General features: G+C 37.3%; 4 protein-coding genes across 4 annotated transcripts; all 4 read right to left on the bottom strand.

Moving 5' to 3' along the window:
* Positions 1–5,374: 5,374 nt before the first annotated feature.
* Positions 5,375–6,384, bottom strand: LOC135235484 (olfactory receptor 4B13-like). The gene has a single exon (XM_064300932.1). The coding sequence runs from the start codon at positions 6,371–6,373 to the stop codon at positions 5,441–5,443; it is 933 nt and encodes a 310-aa protein (XP_064157002.1). The 5' UTR covers positions 6,374–6,384; the 3' UTR covers positions 5,375–5,440.
* A 4,903-nt stretch (positions 6,385–11,287) lies between these two features.
* Positions 11,288–12,612, bottom strand: LOC135236975 (olfactory receptor 52L1-like). The gene has a single exon (XM_064303633.1). It carries the CDS (start codon positions 12,484–12,486, stop codon positions 11,554–11,556), a length of 933 nt encoding a protein of 310 aa, XP_064159703.1. The 5' UTR covers positions 12,487–12,612; the 3' UTR covers positions 11,288–11,553.
* A 3,508-nt stretch (positions 12,613–16,120) lies between these two features.
* On the bottom strand, positions 16,121–17,132 carry LOC135235648 (olfactory receptor 1E16-like). The gene has a single exon (XM_064301337.1). It carries the CDS (start codon positions 17,112–17,114, stop codon positions 16,188–16,190), a length of 927 nt encoding a protein of 308 aa, XP_064157407.1. The 5' UTR covers positions 17,115–17,132; the 3' UTR covers positions 16,121–16,187.
* Positions 17,133–23,675: 6,543 nt separating this feature from the next.
* LOC135237003 (olfactory receptor 52L1-like) lies at positions 23,676–24,771 on the bottom strand. The gene has a single exon (XM_064303703.1). The coding sequence runs from the start codon at positions 24,769–24,771 to the stop codon at positions 23,830–23,832; it is 942 nt and encodes a 313-aa protein (XP_064159773.1). The 3' UTR covers positions 23,676–23,829.
* Between the last annotated feature and the right edge of the window lie 2,018 nt (positions 24,772–26,789).

Here is a 26,789-nt window from a genome sequence, read left to right as displayed (position 1 = left end):
TTGCGCATAGGAAAATAGTATCATGAGCAGCAGAGGAACAATCATCAGAATGGTTGCAAAAAGCCCAGCTATGCTCTGAAAAGAAATTTCAAAACAAGACAGTTTGACTAAATTAAAATTAAGACAATGCATCCGTTCTATGATTCTGCCACAAAATGTGCGCTGTACAGTGAGCATGAAAAACAACCCAAACAAAGTACAAGGATAAATCCAGCACATTAAAATAAGTGTGCACACTTTTCTATGAGGCATGAGGAGGTGATAGTGTAATGGACGACAAATGGCGACATACCGGTCGTAGCCCATCACTGCTAAAATAGTAAAATCAACTGAACCATATAGATGCAAACAAAAGATCTGTAACAGACAAAACGTGAGTGATATTTCATAATTATGAGACAATAAATGACAAAGGACTGATGGCAATAAAGATGTGCTGCCATAAAGTTCATTCACTGCTAAATTACAGATAAATAAATACATGGGTTCATGCAGACCTCTGTCAATGCAAATGACCAGGATCAGAACTGAATTGGCCAATAATGTAAGCATGTACACAAGAAGGAAAAATACAAAGTATAAATATCTGTGCTCTTCCAGTTCAGTGTAGGCCGTCAGTATGAAGGACGTCACTGCTGATACATTCTCCATGGTCCCCTGGATGTAGAGTCAGTGCTGTGGAGAAGAATGTGAGGGTTTGGGAACATGTTTTAAAGCCGAGGACTTACCGCCTACTGATATTAACTGAACTCAAGTAACATCTTGTCATGTATTTTCGACATATGTACTCATGTTTACTTAAAAGCAGTGCAATAGTTATTCCCTTTATTCACAAACTCAGTTTGACAGGTTAGTATTGCTGATCTTAATCTCTGCTATTGTGTTGATGAAGTCCTAACGTTGTTCTTTAAAAGAACTTGCATTAGAATATGTACAGTAATGACGAGAGTAGATCATTCAGCCCATCCAGGCTCGTGACTGACCTACAGCTTTGAGAGCACCAGCACTGTATCAAGCCTGAACGACCCAGAGAGGCCTCTCTCTCTAATACTGTCAATAAAAAATAAGAGCAAAATACAATTTCCAATTATTTCCCCTTCTGCTGACTGACCCTGAAAAACCTATCACTTCGTTAATCACATCATGATGATTTATTCATTACCATTGTCATAATGGATATACGTAAAACAGGTTGCTGTACAAGACTGAGGCAGTTTCTGAAAAATGTACAGAACATATAAACCCTTACAATTCTGCCACATGGTTATTTAATTACCTTTTTCCTTTAAAGGGGTCTTGATGACTTAAGAAAAAGTCCTTGCAGTTAAGCAGTCATACACCACATCTGGAAGACTGAAAGAGATATTTCTACCTTTGAGTCTTTTATAATGACACGGACATGTAAAAAAACACACCAATTTGTGACATCACAGGCGATACCAGCCAGTACCTGTGTGGTGTTGCATAAGCAGTATATTGAGCTTAGTCGTTTTTAATGCAGTGTCATGTTAACACCCCTCTACTCTTGTGTCTTGTTAAGCTCTTCCATTCATTATCAAGTGTGTAACAAAATATGTTCAAGTACAAGGGCAAAATTTACCTTTCACTAATTTACACCTACCAGGCCTCAGATTCACCATTTAGCCTGTTCTGGGCCCTATGAAACTTCAAGGGCGAACTTATGAACTTCTGGCTAGGCCAGAGCAGCCTCAAGACACAGGAATCTCAGTTTATCAGAATGTAACATGAGGAAATTTTGATTAATCCAAGCCTTTACATCTTTAAGACAGTTCTCTAACTTAGCTAGTGGATCAACTTTGCCTGGTTTAAAAGATATACACCGATCAGCCACAACATTTAAACCACCTACCTAATATTGTGTAGGTCCCCCTCGTGCCGCCAAAACAGCTCTGGCCCGTCGAGAGTTTTTAAAATCATGTGAATATAATTCACCTCTAACAATATCCTAGCTTTTTATAGCCCTGTAGCAATTAATAATGTAATAAACTGTAACATACGCGTTCATTGTTTTGCTAAGTATCATAGTGTTTGTGTTGAATACACCGGATGTGACCTCAACTGGAACATTGCCAAAACGTGGTGGACGGTTGAATATTGTTTTAATGTCGTCCCATCCCCATACAAGAAAACATCACATACTGTAGAGTGCAAAAAACATACGAGAGTTAATTATTACACATTTAGGTACTGTACCACATAGTGTGATAATGTTTTTGCATTTAAAAAAAGTCTGATATGAATGTTTCACCCTAAACCTTTATAAGGGGCACGTGTATATGCTTTATAATGAACTAAAAGCATTTTATTCATTTTTGGAGATATTTTGGATATGTTTCAGGACCCCTATATATTTTAGACCACTGTACTGACAGAAAGCTCGTAATCCTCCCTTGAAAATGATGCAACAGTGAGTTTCTTGAGTCAAGACAGTTGATTTGTAGTGAAATACATGATTATGTTGTGATTTACAGCAATGCATTTTTTCGGCATAATTTCGGAATTTTTAATAGATTTGGAGACACTGGGTAAACTGCTTACTTTTTGATTCATAGACCTTTAGTAGTTCTGCATATCCACCCTTTGATTTGACACACTTGTGATCAAGGAGTTTTTGATCCAGGACGTGCATATTTTCACCTGCTGTATGTTTTCAATCTCTCAGTATTTCATTGCAAACGAAAAAAGAGCAAATTCTTCTTTGATTTTTTGCCTCGACAGTTGCATTTGTGGCACATTATTTCTTCCTAAATTATAAATATAAACTAATCTAAGTTAGTACTGTAAATGGTACAAATGTCCTGCTTCATCTAAGCCATCTTTCAAGTCTGTGATGCTCACTTCTGGAACTTTAAATTGGGTACCCCCTAAATGGGCAACCATTGGCCAGATTTGGCGTGTGCGCAAAGGGGTTGAGTGCATGCATTACAGGACAAGTTCTAGCTCCTGATCAGGCCACCTTGTGGTCATTTAGGGTATTCTTCGATGCTGACCCAGCCGCAGGTCCACTATAGACCCACACATGTTCTGACTGAGATCATAAAAGCACCAATCCAACCCAATGACACACAGACAGGTTGATGGTAGAAAAAAACTTTTCTTTTGAAATGTGGAGTATTAGGATCTGTTACAGTTTGGACTTTGCCATCACCTGATAAACTCTTCTAAATACATTTAAAATATTTAAATGATTCTAAATATTACTAGTTTTTGCTACCGAATGAAAGTTCCTTTTATTGTTTTGATTACTAAGCAGTGCAGGACTTAAAAGAAAATGTACATAACAAAGAAGCAGCCAATTATTTCATCACTACGTTCCGTGGAGTTACCATACTCTTCTTACCTTGCAACAGTTTGTAAATCTGAACTCTTATGGTTTGAATGCATGCAAATTCCATAAATTACAGGATTAACTATTGAGTTAAATGTCAAAAAATAAAGAGACAGGAATATGCGAGCTTTGTGAGGCAAATTACTCATGTTAAACATACTTTGGAGGACATCAAAAAACCCTGCCACTGTATAGCTAATCACAGCGAATATGTGTGGGGTGCATGTTCGAATAGCTTTGACCTGGGATTCCTTAGAAGCAAACAGGCAGATTCTGAGTATTTGTGCATAAGAAAATAGTATCATGAGAAGCAGAGGAACAATCATCAAATCAGTTACAAATAAACCAACTTTGCTCTGAATAGATGTTTCAAAGCAAGACAGTTTGACTAATGAAAAATTCATAAAATACACCTTTTCTGTGATCCTGGCACAAAATGTACGCTGTACAGTTAATATGAAATAGAGTCCAAACACAATACAAGGATAAATCCAGCACATTAAAATAAGTGTGCACACTTTTCTATGGGGCATGAGGAGGTGATAGTGTAATGGATGACAAATGGCAACATATCGGTCATAGCCCATCACTGCTAATGTAGTCAATTCCACTGAACCAAATAGGTGTAAACAAAAGGTCTGTAACAGACAGACTGTGAGTGATATTTCATAATTAACCGATAATAAATGACAAAAAATTGATAGCAATAAAGATGTGCTGTCATAAAGTTCATTCACTGCTAAATTACAAATAAATAAATAGGCTACATGGGTTCATGCAGACCTCTGTCAATGCAAATGACCAGGATCAGAACTGAATTGGCCAATAATGTAAGCATGTACACAAAAAGAAGTGAATTGGCTTTATGGTTTTAAACACTCCGTGCTATGATGGCATTATAAATAGAAGTTGGTGACTGACGAGCGTTTTTATGTTTTTATGCATGCTAGGCTAAATGCATTTGCAGAATATAGCGTTTTTTTCCCCAAAGATGGTATTTCTATATATAATTGCTATATAAGTGTGCCGCTGTGTTAACACATGACTACGGTTGCGGGTCAGACACCCTTACTCACGATAAAAAGAAATTTTAGGATAGCGTTTCCAAATTGCTTGTGTCGAAAGTCCTGGGACGGAAACAGCGATAGATTTATCCACCAGCCGCATCTGTCAAAAATGTAAACAAGTAATCCAGTTTTCACGGTCGGAAAAAATTTATGACAACGTTAGCCAGCGAAGGTAGTTAGTTTACGTTACGTAAAGATACCTCGATTGAACTAACTTTTGCATCTAATGTGTCTTGGTAGCTAAACAAAGTTGTGCTAAACAAAGGCGTCTTTTTCTGATGAAAACCGCTGGTCAAAGCGTTTTTTTCATATATTAAAAAAAACACTGTTCCAAAATATAGCTGAGAGCGCCTATGCCCTCTGAAAACCTAGGGAAACTCCTGACAGCTATAGTGTTCATATTTGCACTGACTGATTTAAAAATTGCAAAACACCTCTGAGTTTTAACGCTAGATTCTAAGACAAAGACCTCTGAATACTGAGTTAGGTAACTAGTTTAAGGACCTCTTGAGTTTATCTTAGCCAATAAGGCCTCTGAGTTTCTAGCAATGGATTCTAAGTTGCTAGACCTCTGAGAACCTCATAACTTCAAAACAAGTTCCCGAATCTCTGAGATTAAGCTAGAGGGGGTGCTGGTGCCAGGGGGTGTTGGTCCTGGGGGGTTTGTTCCTGGGGTGTGATAACTCTGTCTTTTTGCTTTCTCTGAATTTCCTGCTCTGAAATGATAAATGTGATTGGATTACTGCTGTGTTGGTACTTGCTATGAAAAAGGTTTTTGATTGGATGGGATCAACTTGAGTGGGTATGTAAAAATATGTAAAAATAAATAAATAAACCGACAAACCATCAAATTTTGACATTAGCACATTTCAGAGCTTGTTAACGTTGCTGCTTTTTATTAATGGATTGATATCACTTTATCAGTTTCGATTGCTCAGTGCTCAGCAGTGCAGCATGAATAAGAAAATGTAAATAACAAAAAAAGCAAGCAATTATTTATTATCTTCACCATTAGTAGAAGTGCTCATTTACTTTTGCTACTACTGAACAGTTTTAAAATCTGAACTCGTATGGCGTGAATTCCCATTCCGTAAAGAAAAGGATTAAGTATTGCAGAAAATATTGCAAAATATATAGACATGAATATGCGGGCTTTATAAGATACGTTACTCATGTTAAAGCGACTTTGAATGAGCTCAAATAAGCATCCCACTGCATAGTTAATCACAGCCATTAAGTGTGGGGTGCATGTTTGTATAGCTTTGATTTGAGATTCCTTGGAAACAAACAGGCAGATTCTGAGTATTTGCGCATAGGAAAACAGTATCATGAGGATCTGAGAAAAAGGTGAAACAAAAATCAGTGCTAGTCCTACATAGTTATGTAACGTCGTATCAAAGCAAGACAGCTTAATTAAAGGGAAATTCATACAATAAACTTTTTCTATAAACCTGCCACAAAATGAATACTGAAGAGTTAATATGAAATAAAGGGCAAAGTACAGACAGGGAATAATCCAGGATAATACAATGGCTGCATAAGCTTTTCTAGGAGACATTAATTGATGATAGTGTAACGGGCGACAAATAGCAACATACCGGTCATAGCCCATCACTGCTAAAATAGTAAATTCAACTGTACCATATGAGTGTAAACAGTATATCTGTAACAGGCAGTGGGTCAAAGATATTTCATAATAACGAGACATAAAATGGCTAAGCATGGATGGTAATAAAGATGTACTGCCATACACTCCATTAACTGATAAGTTACATATAAACAAATACATGGGCTCGTGCAGGCCTTTCTCAATGTAAATTACGCCAATTAGAACTGAATTGACCAATAATGTGAAAATGTACAAAAAGAGTAAACATGCGAAATACAAATATTTTTGATCTTCCAGTTCAGTGTAGGCCGTCAGTATGAAGGACGTCACTGCTGATACATTCTCCATGGTCCCCTGGATGTAGAGTCAGTGCTGTGGAGAAGAACATGAGGGTTTGTGAACATGTTTTAAAATTTAGAGGACTTAGAGCCTGCTGGTACTGAATCAAATTAACACGTGGCGTTGGTGAAGCACACGATTTCCCCAAGGTGTTAATGGTGGAGGTGCTGCACGGTGCTGGATTCACAAGCAACTCCGCAGTCATCGGAGAAAAATCCATAAAACTTCAGATTCAGAATTCAGCGGAGGGGGAGAAAAATGCATGGTGATGCGATTGAACATAATTGGCATCAGTATTCGTTTTCACCAGGGCTCACTGCTTCCCACCACCGCTGCTGCTTACCCTCTGCGGAGGGGGGAGGGAACCTGTTTTTCATGTATATATATATACATATATATATATATATATAGTTTACAAAAGAACATAATTCATTAAAACAAGATACAAGAATTACAAGATCTAAGAATCTCTTATTTCCTGTTTCTTTATGGAGACAGGAACATTTTAAAACCTCGGTCAAGTTCTTTGGTTTCCTCAAGCTGAATACAAATAGATTTAGGATCTTAACTCTTTCCTTGTATTGTTTGCATTCTGTACCTGAAACCAATTCATTTTCCATTCTTTGAACTTTTCCCTAGACCTTGTATGTCTTTCTTATTCTATATTCACATTTTCTTACTCGTTTGTTCCAATAGAAAAAAAAAATTCCTCTTATTTCTGGTTTCTGCACTAAGTTTGAGACAGCAAAGTAGCCCCTATTCATATAGTACTGACTAAATTAAATTACATTTACCATAAAATAGTCTAAGTATGTCTGGTTGAATCCCCCTATAAGTGTCAATTGTCACATTCTTCTTTTACTTTTTAAATTTCACACCTGAAAATGATTTAGTTTCCACAACCCATATATATTTTCTTTACACAATACATTCCTGCACAATATATTCATGGGCACAACATTAAGAACAATTTAAATAACAAAGCAGATTGTGTAAGGCTTCTAATTATGATAAGCAGGAAGCAATTATCAACTGTATTTATATAAAATGTCCCTGCATAAATCTAAAATCTTGAAATAAAATATCACGCTGACAGTAGTACTCATCTCCAATTAATCAAGGTACTCTAATTTCACCATAACAAGAACATAATTTATTTTATGCATGAATACGTTATGATGACTATGACTATTATTATTATTATTATTATTATTATTATTATTATTATTATTTAGTTGTAGTAGTATTATCCATTCTTATCATCACAATCATAATAATAAATAAAGAATAAAGAAAGACTGATATAATGCCGCTGATGTCCCAGTGAAAGCGTCATAAAAATATAGAGAACACGTACGCTAAAAGGGTGCCAGATATTTAGGTAATTACCTGTTTCCTTTTAAATGTTTTTGATGCCTTCGGAGAAAAGCTTTCCGATCGTCCGAGCGCCGGCAGTTCTGTTGTCCTGCAGACTGTGAGAGACGTCTACCACTGAGCCTTTTATGATGACAGAACCATGTATAAATACACACCAGCGTGTGACGTTACAGGCCACACCGCTCAGTACCTGTGAGGTATCGCCATATTCCCATTTCTCGTTTAGATACAGTCATATTTGAATACTTTTACAACTCCAGAGGAATAGGAGGATGTTGTGGTGCTAAATCTCAACAAAATAGAATAGAAGTTTAACATCACCTGGCCAGCAAGGCTTGAGTGGGAAAACTTGCTGCTCACTTGTCCTGGCCATAAGGAAAGAGGGAGAACCTCATTTATGGGACACACATTTGGTGCTACAGTCAAGCACCATGTAAAAGCTCCTTATGGTTTCGGCCCTGTGCGATTTTGTTTTTAAGCATGACAGCGATCTCTGTTGCTACGCAGTGACAGGAGCCAGAAAACCAGGCTTAAATGCAGGAAAGTTGATTTTGGGTTTTTTATAGCATATGCAAGCTTCAAATAGATGTATCATACATGGAGATTGGACAATTACTGAGGAAGTTGTGGTGTTTTGAAGTTAGACATTTATCCTGAATGGGCTGCCAGAAAACCAGAGATTTTCACTGCCAAAGATTGACACTTTTGTGACATATTTCCCTAGCAACCATGTGTTTAAATAGACACCAGTTACACCAAATTACACATAATGCATTGTGGTGGTATATTCTACCTATTTGATGTTGAATGCATGGAATACAAATATTTAAACTTCTTAGAAATCAACTTTAATGTAGGTTGAAAGCAGAAGTTGGGATCCTCACTGCCTCTTGTTCACACCCACTCAGACTTTGAATTAATTTATGCAGCCTTAGTCACACCCCTGAAGTATTATAGAATGTTTTCCCTAAAGAATTTGCATTTATTACACATTTTGTATGGTCATAGGTACACATGCTGCCAGAGATATTTTTTGGTTCATTCAAAATCAATAACAAACCCATGTCCTAACCCCCCCCCCCCCCCCCCCCCCCCCCCCCCCCCCCCCCCCCCCCCCCCCCCCCCCCCCCCCCCCCCCCCCCCCCCCCCCCCCCCCCCCCCCCCCCCCCCCCCCCCCCCCCCCCCCCCCCCCCCCCCCCCCCCCCCCCCCCCCCCCCCCCCCCCCCCCCCCCCCCCCCCCCCCCCCCCCCCCCCCCCCCCCCCCCCCCCCCCCCCCCCCCCCCCCCCCCCCCCCCCCCCCCCCCCCCCCCCCGTTGAATGCATGAATACAAATATTTAAACTCTTGAAATCCAACTTTAAAATTGAAGAGAAGTTGACTCACTGCCTCTGTTCACCATACAGACTTTGAATTAATATGCAGCTTAGTCACACCTGAAGTATTATAAAGAATGTTTTCCCTAAACAAATATGCATTTATTACACATTTTGTATGGTCATGGGTACACATGCTACCACAGAAATTTTTTGGTTCATTCAAAATCAATAACAAACCCATGTCCTAACCTTTCTTCAAGGAGCTGAACACAACCGTAAACTTGCCTCAACCCTCAGACTTACCGTTTTCCTAACCCTAACCCTAGCTGAACACTAGTTTGAGCCCTAAACCCTAATTGAAGCCATTGGTACCTTTGAAAACATCCAAAAACCCATTTAAAATAGATGGAAAACAAGGTAAATAACATAAATACAACAATACAAGTGCAAAATAATAAGTTTTAGGTAAAACAAAATGTTATGTACATGTATTCTATCACATAAAGTGTAAAAGGCAGTTTAGAGCTTCATTTGTAATGCGATTTGTTAATGGTCTTACACTGTGTTTCTCTCTTGCTGAAAGTCATGCACTCCCCAGCAGACCCTCAGGCCATCATTAGCTCATCTGCTGAGTATAGTTGTATGGCAGGTATAGCTGAGATGTATAGCGTATGTGGGGGGTCCTGCTTTTCAAAGTTGAAGCAGCTGTCTAATGCCAGGAATGGATATATGCATGTAGTATATTTTCTAGTGGGAGTATGATCGTTAAGATACCCCAGGTGGGCCTTAATCTCAGAATTGTAGTACTTGCAATGGGCCTTGGATTCATCTCCTGGAACATTGTTTTAAGTCAGGCTCACTCTGCCATTCTTTTCTGTATATTTTAATATTTCTCCACTTTGCCATAATTCTAAATAATAAGCTAGCGTTCGACTCCGTGAAACACAAACATCTTTCCAATCTATTATGCAGTGCCCGTGGCATTCAATTAAAATGATTGCGATGAAAACAATGCAAACAAAAGCTGGACAGGCTACCACGACCTAGAATTTTAAGTGTCTACTTCACAGTCAGTACACGTACAATACACATACACAAAGCCATTAAAGCGATAACATTTCCACATACAGTTCACATAATACATTCAGACGGGTGACAAATTAAAGGATTAGAGTAATAGAGAAATAGAGTAACATGGGCTGGGTGATATTCTCGCAGAGCAGAAGCAGATTCCGTCCTATTAAAATGGTTGGGTCAGATTTGAGTGGATGTGATCTACCTTGCAACAAAAATTGAACCATACAAGCATGTCCATATTTCAGAGTACAGATATTTATTGTAAAACATTCAAACAAAACATTTTACATTTTACATATAAAGTGATTCTAAGCACTTTAAATGGATAGTTCTCTTTCTGGATTTATTTATTTATTTATTTATTTATTTATTTATTTATTTATTTATTTTTGTTGTGCATGTTTTGATGAAGACAATTTTTGTGTGCAATTCAGGGTATTTAGATGCTTAGACAAGTAATGGCAGGTAAGGTAGTCAGAGGTTCTTGGTTCAAGACAAGAAAGTTGAAGTAACTCCAAAGTAGCTTGCATAGCGTTGTTATGCCTGCGGAGCTTGTGCGTATATATACTGCCTGATTATTGCTCAAAACTTGAGTTATGGATTGAAAATGATTTCCCTTGGCCCATGCAACCTGCGCTCTGTGGTTGGGGGTGGTGGGGGCAGCTTCATGAACATTACTGTAGGGGCCCTTGGGAGTGAAGAGCTGACACAGCCTGAGAAACTGGGAGGAAAGAAATATATAAACATGATATAAAACCTGATTTTTATGTTCTTCACTTGCCTGTGAATAATGCTATAGCCTTACTCTGCTGATGTGTTTAGATTTTGGTAAAAGAACCTCTCTGTACAAGCATCCTGAAGTCAACTTTTGGCTTTAAATCATGGTCTACAGAATGGCGCGAAGCTGCAAGGTCATCAGAAACTTAGTCAAAGTGTCTAAAATACCCTTCATCGAACACAAAACTAGCTGAGTGAATTGAAAAAACAAAGCAAAACAAAACAAAAAAAAAACTGATGTAACATCTCCATAAAAATAAATAAAACTCCAGAAAGTGATCTGTCCATTTAAGCTGTGCCGATTACTCATTGCTCAAAAATGCATGATGGTAAGAAAATGTAAATAACAGAGACAGAAAATGAAATGGTCATCACCTTTCTTTATTCTTTATTTAGCACATTTTTAAAAGCCAAAAAGACAATTTACACATACACAAATTGAATAAAAAGGAAAACATGCAAGGGAAGCCCAAAAAGGGAGGAATTTCCTGAATTAATATTACAAGAGTCATTATCACTCTGAGATATGCACACGAATGCATTCACTCTCACACACACACACACACACACACACACAGGCATTAAGAGACAGATCAAAACAGTTAAAAGTAAGACAAAAAAAGAAGAAGACCTTTACAAGTGTTCACTTTCTTTTCTTACCACTGAACAGTTTTAAAATCTGAACTCTTATCGATTGAATGCTAATTCCGTAAACTACAGGATTGAACAATGGGGGAAATATCAGAATGTAAAGGCTCATGAACACACGAGCTTTGTGTGGAACATGACTCATGTTGAAACGACTCTGGATTATTTCAAATAAGCCTCCCACTACAAAGTTCACCAAGGCCAGTAAGTGTGGGGTGCACGTTTGAATAGCTTTGATTTGAGATTCCTTTGAAGCAGACAGGCAAATTCTGAGTATCTGCACATAGGAAAACAGTATCATGACAAACTGAGAACAAGGTGAAACTAATAGAAGTGCTAGGCCAACAAAGCTCTGAATAGTTGTATCAAAACAAGACAGTTTAACTAAATGAAAATTGGTACAAAATACTTTTTCAATGATCCTGCCACAAAATGTGTGCTGTGCAGCAAATACAGTAAAAAACATGGTGTAGATTAAGGGAGCCAACCAGACTAATGTAATGGCTGCAGAAACCTTTCTAGGGGACATGAGGAGGTGATAGTGTAAAGGATGACTAATAGCAACATACCGGTCATAGCTCATCACTGCTAAAATAGTCAATTCAATTGTAGCATATGAGTGTAAACAATATAGCTGTAACACACAACGGGTCAGAGATACTTCATAATTATGAGACATCAAATGGCCAAGCATAGATGGTAATAAAGATGTACCACCGTACACTCCATTAACTGATAAATTACATATTAACAAGTACATCGGCTCATGCAGGCTTCTCTCAAAGTATATTGCCAAAATTAGAACTGAATTGCTCAACAATATGAAAATATATGCAAGAAGGAAAGACAAGGAGTATAAGTAAATATGATCTTGCAGTTCAAAGTATGCCGACAATATGAAGGATGTCACTGCTGATACATTTTCCATGGTCACCTGGATGTAGAGTCAGTGCAGTGGAGAAGAATGTGAGGGTTTGAGAACATATTTTAAAACTGAGGACTTAGAGCCTACTGGTACTGAATTATATCAAGATACGTTGTTAGAGAAGCAATTAGATTGAATTAATTTTTTATATGAATTTTCTAAATACCATAAGGATGAGAAGAACAGACCATTCAACCCACTCAATTTACTTAAAGTCAGGAGAATATGAAGCACCCGGTCTGTGCCACACATTGAAAACTGTCTGTGTAAAAACAGTGTAAAAATAAACTTCCTGATATCAGTGAGGACTTTACCTCAGACTAATTTCCACCTAAGCCCTCCTGCTCTGTTGCCTCAACCTGAAAATTGTTTCTTAGGTCCTGTTGTTGATCACTTTTATGAGTTTTAAAATTCAAAGATAATCATCTCTCTTTTCAAATATTTTCAGTTTCATACCTGGAACCAATTCAGTTTTCGATTCCTGACATTTTTGCAAGTGCTTCAATGTCTTTCTGACACATCTGCACATTATGTTAAGGTGTAGTCATCAAGAAGTCAGCGTTCACACATACTACTTAAAGCGATACTTCAACATGACCATAACCAGAAAATGTTATTTACTTTGTACCACTACATTATTAACAGACTGCATCTCTTAGATAATGAAAAAGGAACAAGATCTATACAATATCACTGATGACTACATGACTGACAAAGGTTTAGAAAAATATGAAGAGTAAATATTCTGTGAGTCTGGCAGATATTTAGTTAAATACCTGTTTCTTTTGAAAAGGTTTTTGCCTTCAGAGAAAAGATTTGAGTCCTCGCAGTTGTGTAGTCATACACCACATCCGGATGACTGAGAGAGATATTTCTACCTTTGAGTCTTTTATAATAACAGAACCATGTAAAAATACACACCAGCCTGTGACGTTACAGCTCAGACCAATCAACACCTGTGAGGTATCCAACATATTCCCATCTCTCATTAAGAGTGGTCTTGTTTTTAAAACTTTCTAGGAAAGCTGCAGAGTCCATAAGAAAACGTTTTTATGGTGCTAAAACCCAATAAAATATATTAACTCCTTGAACCTGGAGGACGCCAATTGGTGTCATGAAACACTCCCTTTGTTGAATAACTTTTATTTCTGAATGCAGGATTGTTATTTTTCTGTTATGCAGTGAAGACTTCTGTCTCTCAAATATGTCAAATTGACTGACAGTAAAAGCGGATTTGCATTTGACAACCAAAACTACATTTAACTTAATTTCAGCTGTTTCTTCACCAATAGTGCTAGCTGGTGAAAACACACACAAAGCACAGAGCATGCAGTTCTAATACTTCTGAAACATGTTTCAGAAATAAATGTTATTAGTAGAACTACTACTTCATGCCGTACTCATTCTTAGGATGAAGATGATGGTCGAGAGGTGAAAGTTCACTAGGGATGTTTATTTCCATGAAAGACGACGTACAATTGAGGGCGTCTAAAATAAATGCTGACTTTTCAAAGCTATATGGCTGCCACATGTAAATCAATTGTCATGCGCATGGCCATGTTTTACTTAAACAGCTGTAATTAATGAACGCTGTCCAATCCTCACAAAATTTGGTATGTACGTACAGGACATGATTCTGAGGATGCAGCAGCAGCCAATTGACAGGCTTAGCAATGACCGATTATCATGAAAGTTTGTGAGTATAGTGACCTCTTGACAAGGTAATACCATGTAAAATCTGGTATCGGTCAGCCATTAGGGGGTGCTATAGCAAATATGCAGGTTTTCAAATTGCATATATTTGGATATGGTTATGGGAAAATCCTATAAATTATATCTGTATATCCTACTCCTTCAGAAGAACAACTTTGCCTCAAGAAGTAACATCAGCAAACATTTTGTTTTTCCGCCATTTTGAATTTATTTCTAAACCTACTTTTGCAAACTAGTCTGGGGCCATTTGGCCCATCGTCACCAAATTAGGCTAGAAAGAAGCTGCATAGTATGAAGCTTAATAATGATTTTTTTTAAATGTCGACCTTTCAAAACAATGTGACCACCACATATGTAGCAAACCATTGTTGTGGGCATGGGCATTTTTACTTAAACGCCTGCAACTCATGAACACCACATTCAATCCTCATGAAGTGTGGTCTAAATGTACAGTCCATAATTCTGAGGAAGCATGCACGTTTTGGCTCATGTCTGCCCATAGTTGGCGTTATGAAATCAAATAAGTTAAAATAGATATAATTCTTCAACTGTTTGACCAAACAGGCTGTAAGGGGGACATCTCATACCCCACCAGGGAACAACTTTGCCTTAAGAAGCAACAACAGCAAATATTTTGTTCTTTAGCCATTTTGAATTTTTGATAGAACAAACTTTCACCTACTAGTCCTAGGCCATTATGCTTAGTGTCACTTAATTAGGCTTGAAATAATCTGTGGAGTCTGAAATTGAATAATTATCAAAAAGAATTTGAGACTTTCAAAACACCATGGCCACCATAATAAACAGTTGTAGGCGTGGCTATTTTTTTTTTTACTAAAACAGTTGTGACTTGTGAGACCATGAAAGTTTGCATACATGTACAATGGTTGACCCAGAGACAGCATGATCATTTTGGTGGTGCTTATCCAATAGCTGTAAAAGAAAAATTAATAAAAGCCTTTAACTCCTCAAATGTTTAATCTTTGAATGCTATGTCTTTGTGTCAGTCTGCCATTGAATGTACAATCATGAAGCCATATCTGAAAAAATGTAGCCGCCTTCAGCCAATCTGTTGTCACTGGGCATGTGACAGGCTTAGCAACTGATCAACATGAATCTTGTGCATTTGTTAACATCAAACCTAGGGAATGCCATGTCACATTTTGGGTCAGACTGAAATTTATTTATTTTTACCATTCATCTAGCATGTGTCATTACACCTTAAAATGCATCATTGCCGCATGATGCTTGGACCCCATTAATTTCTGCTTGCATACGCTATGACGCATATATATATATTTTAAGTTGGTTTCCCAATTTCTCAAAAAAAATCAGTGTTAGTGCTTCCTATTGCAAATGGTTTTGATTGATTGATTGATTGATTGATTGGTTGATTGAACAGTTGGGCTAAACTAAGTGGGTGTCAACAACAAAGCCTGGTGACTGAAAGCACTTTAATACTTTACAGTACAGATATTTATTTAAATACCTATAAACCAAACAATATCCAGACAAGCTATTTTCAGCATTTCATTATCTCATATTATTATTACTTTATGATACATAGGGTTGCCAGAGTTAGAATTTGTAAACCAGAAAGCATGGACACATAGGTGTAGTTTGACACATGGGGAAGGGGGGGGGGGGGCAGCATAATGCTTGATCGCAAAGTGAACGGGGAACTGGAGGGGGTAGTTAGGAAAAAAAAAAAAACTTCAACTGTGGAGATTAAATGAATTAATTACAAGCCAGCAGTCAATTTCAATCAGCTATTCAGATTGAGCATTCATATTGTCCAGTCAGAACCATAAACCGGACCTGTACAAATAATTTGAAAACTGGACATTCTGGTCCAAAACCAGCAATCTGGCAACCCAGATACAGGAGTTTCCAGATGGCTGGTTTTGTGATGCAGGGTACAGCCTAACAATATGTTAAAAAAAAACCAGAAACACATCTTTTTTTCATCATCACCATGAGTGGTGTTCACTTTACTTTTCACGACGAAACAATTTGAAAATTTGAACTTTTATGGCTTGAATGCGAATTCCGTAAATGACAGGATTAAACAACGGGGGAATTATCACAACGTAAAGTGACAGGAATATGCGAAATTTAGACAGTACACGACTCATGTTGAGACGACTCTGGATAGTTTCAAAAAGGCCTCCCACTGCATAGTTAAGCACAGACAGTAAGTGTGGGGTGCATGTTTGAATAGCTTTGGCCTGAGACTCTTTAGATGCAGACCAGCAGATTCTGAATATTTGCACGTAGGAAAATAGTATCATGGCAATCTGAGGACTAGGACAAACAAGAAACAATGCTATTCCCAAATATCTATGAATGGTCGTATCAAAGCAAGACAGATTAACTAAAGCGTAATTCATACAATACAGTTTTTCTATATACCTGTCACAGAATGAAAGTTGGAGAGTTAATATGAAATACAGGGCAAAGAACAGAGAGGGAGCAACCCAGGATAATACAATGGCTGCAGAAACCTTTCTAGGGGACATGAGATGGTGATAGTGTAATGGGTGACAGATAGCAACATACCTGTCATAGCTCATCACTGCTAAAATAGTAGATTCAACTAAAGCATATGACATTATACAGTATATCTGTAATAGACATAAAGTCAGAGATATTTCATAATTACGAGATAGCAAATGGTTTAGCATAGATGGTAATAAAGTTGTACTTCCATACAGTTCATTAACAGATAAGTTGCAAATAAATAAATACATCGGTCCATGCAAACCTCTCTCAATATATATTACAACAATGAGAACAGAACTGAACAGTAATGTCAGAATGTATAAAAGAAGGAAACATGTGAAGTATAAATATCTGTGATCTTCCAGTTCAATGTATGCTGTCAAAATGAAGGATTTCACTGCTGATACATTTTCCATGATCACCTGGTTATAGAGTGCTGTGGAGAAGAATGTTGTTGGAGAAGAGTTCGTGAACATATTTTAAAATGGAGGACTTACATACAGTACTACTGACACTGAATTAAAAAAAGAATTTGTGAGGCACATTTATTTGAAAGAGTTAATCATTTATATGGAATTTACCAATGGTTACGTTTACATACATGCATGCCAATACCCCAATTATTGGGAGTAATCAGTTTATGCCAGTATTCAGATTATTGTATATACATTGATATTAGTAATGTGATCACTCAATAGTTTATGTGATTCTTTCCATAATCGGTATATGCTCAATGGAAACTGTAGCAGCCATGCCTGTTTTCAACATTACTTCTGCCTGACACGCACAGTTACAAAAAGCTGAATGAAATCAGAGTAAGACGTCAACAAGCACCAAAAAATCGTAAGATTGGGGAAAATCCAGGCATCTTAATTGGGATTTGAATATGCAATTTATGACCTTTCACCAAAAAAGATAATCAGATAAATGTCTTTACATAACCATTTCAATAATGAGAGTCTTGCCATATTCGGAGTGAGATGGGAGTGTTGGTGTGTTTATAATCACACCCAAGGTGTGATGTTACAGATCAGATAATAACCATAATAATAAATGACTTAAAACAATTGCATCACTGACAGAATAAACAGAAGCACATCTATATGACACTTTTGATGTGTTTGTATAGGACAAATAAAGTTAAAAATAAAAAAACACACATACACTAAAATTCTTACAGCTGTTCCATTACCTGTTTCCTTCAAAAGGGTTTCTTTTTCCTTCAGAGAAAAGCTTTCAGAGTACTTCCAGTTCTGCAGACGCACATCACATCTGGGTGACTGAAAGAGATGTTCCTATTGTTGAGTCTTTTATAATGGCACATCCATGGAAAAATACACACCAGTGTGTGACGTTACACCCCAGACCAATCAATGCCTGTGAGGTATTCAACATAATCCCATCTCTCATTAATATATATTTTTTAATATCTTCTTTTTGAAACCGTCTTTGAAACTGTCTAGAAAAGCTACATGAGTCCATATGAAAAGGCTGTTGTGATGCTAAACCCCAATAAAATATAATTAAGTTTAACATCACCTGTCTAGCAAGGCTTGAGCGGGAATGTAGACACTTACTTGACGTGATCCTACAGAGCCCTGAAAGGCAAGGTGAAAATATATATTTTTTCAAAATGTGTTCTAGTGTGATGGTAAGATTTATACTTATTTTATGTATTTCCAGGTCTATTCCCTTGTTCATGTGGCACTCAGCCTGAAATAGATGCTGCGTTCCAATTGAAAAGCCTTGAAAAACTATTGGGCAGATCCCCGCCGCCCCCCAAACTTTGCGAATAACTTGCAGTACATGAAGAAAACGCGCAGCCCAGAACTAGCTGTATGTGACGAAAATATGTTCACGCAAAGCCCTTTGTGTTTGAGACACTCATTAAACATCCGATAACACATATAAATAAGTTTAGTACCATCTGTTTTATATATCATTCAATAAGCAAACTCATCTCAATCATGGTTAATATGCCTTCTTTGTACAATAGTCTGTGATCATGTCGAACTAAACCTAGATGCCCATTCTACATAAAACATATTGTTTAAACTATTCAATGAAATAATTTGTGTTCATTTCTTTGGTACTAGTGTTATTTTCTGTTATGCAAAGATTGCTGGGAAATATGTCTGTGTATGCTTTTGCTTTTGTCTATTTATCATAACTGTTTTATATAGCTAGTTTTGGCAGTCAAATTGTAAGGTGAGATTGGCTAGCTGAGGAGATGAGTCTTAGCTACAAATAAGAATGTCAAAATTCCTTCTAAACACAAAAAGTGGATCTCAAAAGAGAAAAGAGAAAACGCACCAGGAGAGAAAGATAGAGAAGTTGCCAGAGTTGGATGGCATGCCCCCCCCCCATGACAGCATTCTAGATCCAGGACTGTATGAAAACCTAATTTAAATACGTTTGTTTCTTTGAGACTAAAGAAACAAAATCAAGGCCCCTTTTTAAATATACAGCTGCTGCATACAAATACAATGGGTGACAAATTAACCCCTTTGCGCACATGCAGAATCTGGCCATTCCTTGCCCATTTAAGGGATACCCTGTTTAAAACTTTATAACTGTTTATGGTCCACTGAGCATCACAGAGACTTGAAAAATGGTTAAGCCCTTTGTAATGTTAAAATGAAGCAAGACATTTGTACCATTTACAATACTAGTTTGCAATGAAATACTGAGAGATTGCAAATATGCAGCAGGTTAAACTATGCATGTCCTGTATCAAAAACTCATTGACCACAAGTGCGTCAAATCTAAGGGTGGATATGTATAACTACTTAAGATCTATGAATGAAAAAGTAAACAGTGTACCCAGTGTCTATCCAAAATGTCCAAACACCAGTCCACAGGTGCTGGTGTTTTGGTCCTCAAGTAGGGCAAGGTCATTTTTCAGTTTTTTACAGATTATGAAAGTGCAGATTATAAGCTTTCAAGTGATGTGTCATACATTGAAATCTGAAAATAGTTGAAGAAGATATGCTTATTTGAATGTTGGTACTCCTAAAATCAAGTAGCAGAGAAAATCCCCTTGAAAGATCTGGAACTTTTCACACTTCTCACAGGGAGATAATGGGTGGGAACAATAGCTAGTTAACTCCACCCCAACCACTCCCCCACTAGAGTACCTGTCAATCTTTGCCCATTTAGGGGTTACCCTATTTAAAGCTTTATAACTCCAGGCGTGAACACCACAGAGACTAGAAAAATGTCTTAAATTAAGCAATACATTTGTACCATTTACAATACTAGCTTAGATTACTTTATATTCATAATTTTGTAAGAAATAAAGTGCCACAAATGCAACGGTCAAGGCAAAAAATCTAAAATGAATTTGCTCCTTTTTTAGTTCGCAATGAAATACTGGGAGATTGCGGGTTAAAGTATACATGTCCTGGATCAAAAACTTCTTGACCACAAGTTCATAAAATCTAAGGGTGCATATGTAGAACTACTAAAGATCTATGAAGCAAAAACTAAGCAGTGTACCCAGCATCTCCAAATCTACCCAAAATGTCTAAATTATTATATACTCTGTACACTCCTATGTTTTCTTGTATAGGAATGGGACGATATGAAAACAATTTTCAGCTGTCCACCACATTTTGGCAATGTTTCAACACTCTCCTCATCACTGTTGTATGTGTCACAAAAACGATTATACTACTAACTAACGCTTACATTACAGTGTGAAATATCCATGTTACATAATACCACTAACCTCAATTTCTAAAATAACATATATAACCGAAATATTTTGAGCAGTAATACTTACATAGCAATGATGAAGTAAATCAATGACTGTTCTATCCACTTCTGTTTTGCTCCAGAAAACGATGTCAGCTAGGTCTATCAGCAAACATATGGCTTAGCTATGCCCAGAAGTCCTGAATAATAATAGTATTTTCCAAGGAATTACAAAAAATCGTTGACAACGTTTCGTTAGGTGCAACGTCTTTTAATGCTACCATACATAGAGCGAATGCCATGGTAAGAAAATGTTCGGTTATGCTAACCTATAAAACGCTATTCCAAAAGCAAAATTAGACATGTTATACATCATTAGAAAGCTTATACTCTCACCTACTGATTGAGCGTCCGCCATTGTAGCTACCTCACACAGTAAACAAACATAGGCTACTACCACACGGCTTTATTTATGGGCGGTGGCTTGACCGAAACAAAGTGACAATAGCCAACGAAATCAAACATGCTAATTAAACTGCACCCCCATCACGCCTCCAAAACCCGGCTGTAAGAATCACTAAAACAATTATTATTATTATAATTATTACAAAGTATTTAGTGACCCTAAAAATGTTGTTTATTCTATTGAGTGACTTCTTCAACACTTTAACTTTCGTAATATGAAAAAAAGGAAAACAGTAAAAAAAAATTTAAAAAACCTTTTTTGCCTCCTAGCGCGATTTGCGACTTGCGGACCTTTCCTCCAGCACCCGTCACATATTATTCATTACTGTAAATCACAACATAATCATGTATTTCACTACAAATAAACTGTTTTATCTCAAGAAACTCACTGTTGCATTATTTTCAAGTGGGAATTACAAGCTTTCTGTCAGTATAGTGGCCTAAAATCTAGGAGTCCTGAAACATATCCAAAATCTCTCCAAAAATGAATAAAATGCTTTTTGTCCATTATAAAGCATATACATGTACCCCTTTTGAAGGTTTAATGTGAAACATTGATATCAGATTTTTTTTAAATAATGCAAAAACATTATCACACTATGTGGTAGAGTACCTAAATGTGTAATCATTAACTCTCGTATGTTTTTCTGTATTCTACAGTATGTGATGTTTTCTTGTATGGGGATGGGTCGACATTAAAACAATATTCAACGGTCCACCACATTTTGGCAATGTTCCAGTTGAGGTCACATCCAGTGCATTATACACAAACACTACTTAGCAAACCAATGAACGCTTACATTACAGTGCGAAATATCCTCATTATAAAATACCGCTAACCTAATTAAAGACACGCAATTTCAAAAAGAATGAATATAACCAAAATATTTTCAGCAGTAACACTTACATTCGGACGATGAAACCTTATCGGTGTTCAGTAGATATAGATAGAGACTGAATGAATGCTGTCGTTCTCCAGTTGTAACTTAGTCCAGAAAACAGCTAGGTCTATCAGCAAACATATGCCTTAACCATGCTCAGAATTTTTCAAGAATATTAATATTTTCCAAGAAATGATGAAAGTCATCGATAATATTTTGCCAGGTGCAGTGTCTTTTACTGCTACCACTGACTGAATACGTAATGCAGCTATAATAATACAAAACCTACGCTGAGCTATAAAACGTTATTCCAAAGATAAAATTAGACATATTATACATCGTTAGAAAGCTTATACTGTCACCTACTGGATCGATTAATTGTCCATTAAGCCAATTGACAACACCGTAACCAACGTGTGGTATTACACACAGCTAATTTGGAAGGTACCCAGGCGTCACAAATGAGCATATATGTCACAAACGGATTGTCCAAGACAGTGAATGACCACTCAGTCTCAAAAAGGACATCTCTACGCATAAAACCATTGGTAAGGTTGTATATTTATTCCAGATTTAGTCACAGATATTGACAGTAGAATTACATGGTATAATTTTTGAAAAAATGCCTCTTGTTGTTTGTTTCAGTGTTCGGTGAGCAGCGTTTTTTACAGCTGTACTGTCATACCTTCGGCTATTGTTAGCTTTTTTTTTTATTGTTAGCAACGATGGAATACAAATTTTTAGTGGTGAAAGAATGTTTTCATGTATGCTCGGATAGACATTATTGTCCAGTGTGCTATGCGTGGGGGGTGTAGTTACAGATGAGACTGCAGGGAGGGGGTGCTTGGTAAATGCACGACCATTGGAAACTCCGTATTTGGCAAAGTTTTCCTGAATCATCTACTAATAAAGCTAGCACACCGAGTTTGTGTTTTCAACTCATAATTTGGTTGCAGGAGCACCGAATGTCTGAATTGAGCAATCTAGGCACGCCGGCGTGCCGACCACTAGGGGCATTTTGCAAAGTGGTTAAAGGAAAACCCAACATAAAGATTCTTAGGTGTTGGGCCACCACAAGCCACCAGAACAGCTTCAGTGCCACTTGGCATAGATTCTACAAGTCTCTAGAACTCTACTGGAGGGATGGAACACCATTCATCCATATCATTCCCACCAGGAGAGAAATGTTCCATCATAGAATAAAGGTGATCATTCATAATAGCGTTGTGTTGATTTGCAGTGACCCTTCCCTTTAAGGGGATAAATGGACCCATGCCATGCCAGGTAAATTCCCCCACTGCGTAACAGTGCCACTGGACCCCCTCACTGTAGGGGTCAAGCATTCAGGCCTGTACCATTCTCTTGGTGTACGGCACACTTGCACTCGCCCACTTGTTGAGAATATGGTGAAGGAGGACTCATCTGACCATATCACTTTTTCCACATCTCTGTAGACCAGTGCCTATGGTTTTTGCACCACTGAACTCTCAAATGTGCATTTGTTTTTGTAATGAGGGGTTTATGCACTGCAACCCGACTATTTGAGTCACAATTTTGACCCTATTTACTGATGTCTTTCCCATAGATCTAAAAGCAGATGTCACTTTAGTCATTGTTCCAATTGACACTAGCCAGTTAGCAGTCTTTGTGGCTGATGCTCCTGCTCTCCATGCCCCAGTAATGCACCCTCTTTCAAAGTCACTTAGATCATTTACTCTTGACATCTTGACGTCAACTGCACCAACTCAACATTTTTATACATTCCATAGAGCATAATAGGATGTTAATTATTTTATTGTATCATGCAGTACATCTGTATGGAAGCATCTGCATTCATTATGTTTCTCCACTCACTTATTCAGATATTTCCTTTAATTTGTCAATTGTCTGCCATACAACAAAAACTGGTCAAAGAGATACTTTATAGTACAGACATTTATTTAACATATATACCAATCAGTATTTAGACAACACATTTTCAATATTTCAGTTACTCTTAATACTACACCATGTATTAGATTACTCAGTGGTACCACATGCAGTATTAAGAATATGAAAATAACAGACACAGAAAATTATTTCATTACCTTCAGTGGGCTTCTCTTAGCTTCTTGCCACTAAACAGTTTGAAAATCTGAACTCTGATGGCTTGAATACTAATTCCATAAATGACAGGATTAAACATTGGGGGAAATATCAGAAAGTAAAGGGTCATAAATATACGGGCTTTATAAGGTACGTTACTCATGTTAAAGCGACTTTGAATGAGCTCAAATAAGCTTCCCACTGCATAGTTAATCACAGCCAGTAAGTGTGGGGTGCATGTTTGAATAGCTTTGATTTGAGACTCCTTTGAAGCAGACAGGCAAATTCTGAGTATCTGCACATAGGAAAACAGTATCATGGCAATTTGAGAACAAGGTGAAACAAAAAGTGATGCCAGGCCAACAAAGCTCTGAATGGTCGTATCAAAACAAGACAGTTTAACTAAAGGAAAATTGCTACAATAGACTTTTTCTATGATCTTGTCACAAAATGTGCGCTGTACTGTGAATATGAAAAGAAGGGCAAAATAAATTAAGGGAATCACCCAGGATAATGTAATAGCTGCATATAGCTTCTTAGGAGACATGAGGAGGTGATAGTGTAACGGGTGACAAATAGCAACATACCGGTCATAACTCATCGCTGCTAAAATAGTAAATTCAATAGTACCATATGTGTGTAAACAATATATCTGCAATAGACATTGGGTCAGAGATACTTCATAATTATGAGATAACAAATGACCCAGTAGTGATGGGAATAAACATGTGCTACCATACAATCCATTTACTGCTAAGCTGCATATGAACCAATACATGGGCTCATGCAGGCTTCTTTCAATGGATATTACTGCTATTAGAACCAAATTACCCAAAAATATCAGAAGATATGAAAGAAGGAAACATATGAAGTATAAGTATCTATGATCTTCCAGTTCAGTGTATGCCGTCAATATGAAGGACGTCACTGCTGATACATTCTCCATGATCACCTGGATGTGGAGTCAGTGCTGTGGAGAAGAATGTGAGGGTTTGGGAACATATTTTAAAACTGAGTACTTGCATCCTACTGACACTGAATCAGGGCTTGAAATTGCAACCATTTTGGTCGGCTATGCTCCCGAAATGTAATCTGTGCCACCTCAAAATATAATTGGGAGCATTTGTGCGAGTGCAAATAATTGTTCTGGTGCAACTTTTTAAATTTTTTATTTATTTTTCCAGTCGAACATCTCTTTCTCTGTACATTCGCTAGTTAGTACACTCAGTGTGCCTTGTGAGCTGACAGTGACCCTTCTAACCAATCGTGAGCTTGACATTCTTAACTTTAATGCTGATTTTAAATTTGTTAATATTAGCCTTCAATCACTCCCTTTCGCTGCACTCCACTGTCACGCGAGACAGAGAGCTAACGCGTTAACTAATGTTACCTGAAGACAAAAGTTTATGTTCAATTTATTAGCGTTATCGAAAGCTGAAAAGTTGAAGCGAACGATTATGGCATTTCTTTTAGAAACGTTAACGTAGTGTTTTGTGTAGCGACCCGGTTGAAACAGCTAAATTCTCCGATGCAGTTTACTGGCGGTTGATTTGATTAGCAGTATTAATGTGACGAGAAGCGCTTTGTCGTTTGAATGCATAACACGCAATTCCTTGAAGAGTCGACACATTTTAAGCGTGACAGTTTAACTGTTACTTGTAAACCGTACTGTTATATTGTCGTTTTTTATCAATAAAAAATCTATTGCATATATTGTTGGTGCTCCTTACATTTTGGTGGGTGCTCCTAACTTTTTGAAGTTGGGAGCACCAGTGCTACCAAGTAAAAAAGGTTATTTTCGAGCCCTGTGAATTAAATCAACATACAGTGTGGTGCTGGTGAAGCACTAAGATTTCAATTTTTCATTTATACACAATTTACATGAGAACATAAGGATGAGGAGAACGTCCTATTAATCTCAGCCAGCCTCATGATTTGCCTCCAGTCTGGAGAAAATCCAGCATAGCAGTGAGCACCCAGAGAGGCTCTGCTTCTACTACATGACCTGGCAGGCTGTTCCACACATTGACAACTGTCTGTGCAAAAACATGCTTCCTGATATTAGTGGCGACTTCACCTCAGACTAATTTCCACCTACACCCTCCTGCACTGCTGACTCAACCTGAAAATAGTTTCTTAGCTCCTTTTGTTGATCATTTTTATGAGTTTTCTGATTAAAATTTAATCAATTTTTCAAATATTTTCCATTTCATACCAGGAACCAATTCAGTTTTCGATTCCGGCATTTTTACAAGTCTTTTTAACACGTCTGTACAGTATATAAAAATGTACTCATCAAGAAATCAATGATCACATTTATGGTGATACTTCAACTTGACCATAACAACAACAGAATCTATTGTATACCATAACATGATTGTTATTGTTGTTGTCATTGTTGTTGTTGTTTTAAAAAAAGCTGCATCCCTTAGAGCATGAAAAAATAACAAGATCTATACAATATCACTGATGCACATGACAGAGAATAAATATAATAATATTTAAATAAAAATATGTAAAATAAATAAATATTTAAATACCTGTTTCTTTTGAAAGGTTTTTTGCCTTCAGAGAAAAGATTTGAGTCCTTGCAGTTGTGTAGTCATACACCACATCTGGGTGACTGAGAGAGATGCTTATACCTTTGACTCTTTTATAATAACAGAAGCATGTAAAAATACACACCAGCATGTGACGTTACAGCTCAGACCAATCAACACCTGTGAGGTATCCAACATATTCCCATCTCTCATTATGAGTGGTCTTCTTTTTGAGACTGTTCAGAAAAGCTGCATGCGTCCATGAGAAAAAGCTGTTGTGGTGCCAAACCCCAATAAAATATAATTCAGTTTAAGTAGGCACTCATCAACAAGCAGGAAAAGCTGGCACACCCTTGTCATGATCCTATGGAAGCCCTGAAATGCAAGATTAATTTTATTGTTTATTTATTTATTTTTATTTATT

Source organism: Anguilla rostrata, chromosome 12 (genome assembly GCF_018555375.3).
Source record: "Anguilla rostrata isolate EN2019 chromosome 12, ASM1855537v3, whole genome shotgun sequence".
NCBI classification, from domain to species: domain Eukaryota; kingdom Metazoa; phylum Chordata; class Actinopteri; order Anguilliformes; family Anguillidae; genus Anguilla; species Anguilla rostrata.
The sequence above is the reverse complement of the archived record's forward strand: the minus strand, read 5'-3'. Positions and strand labels throughout refer to the sequence as shown.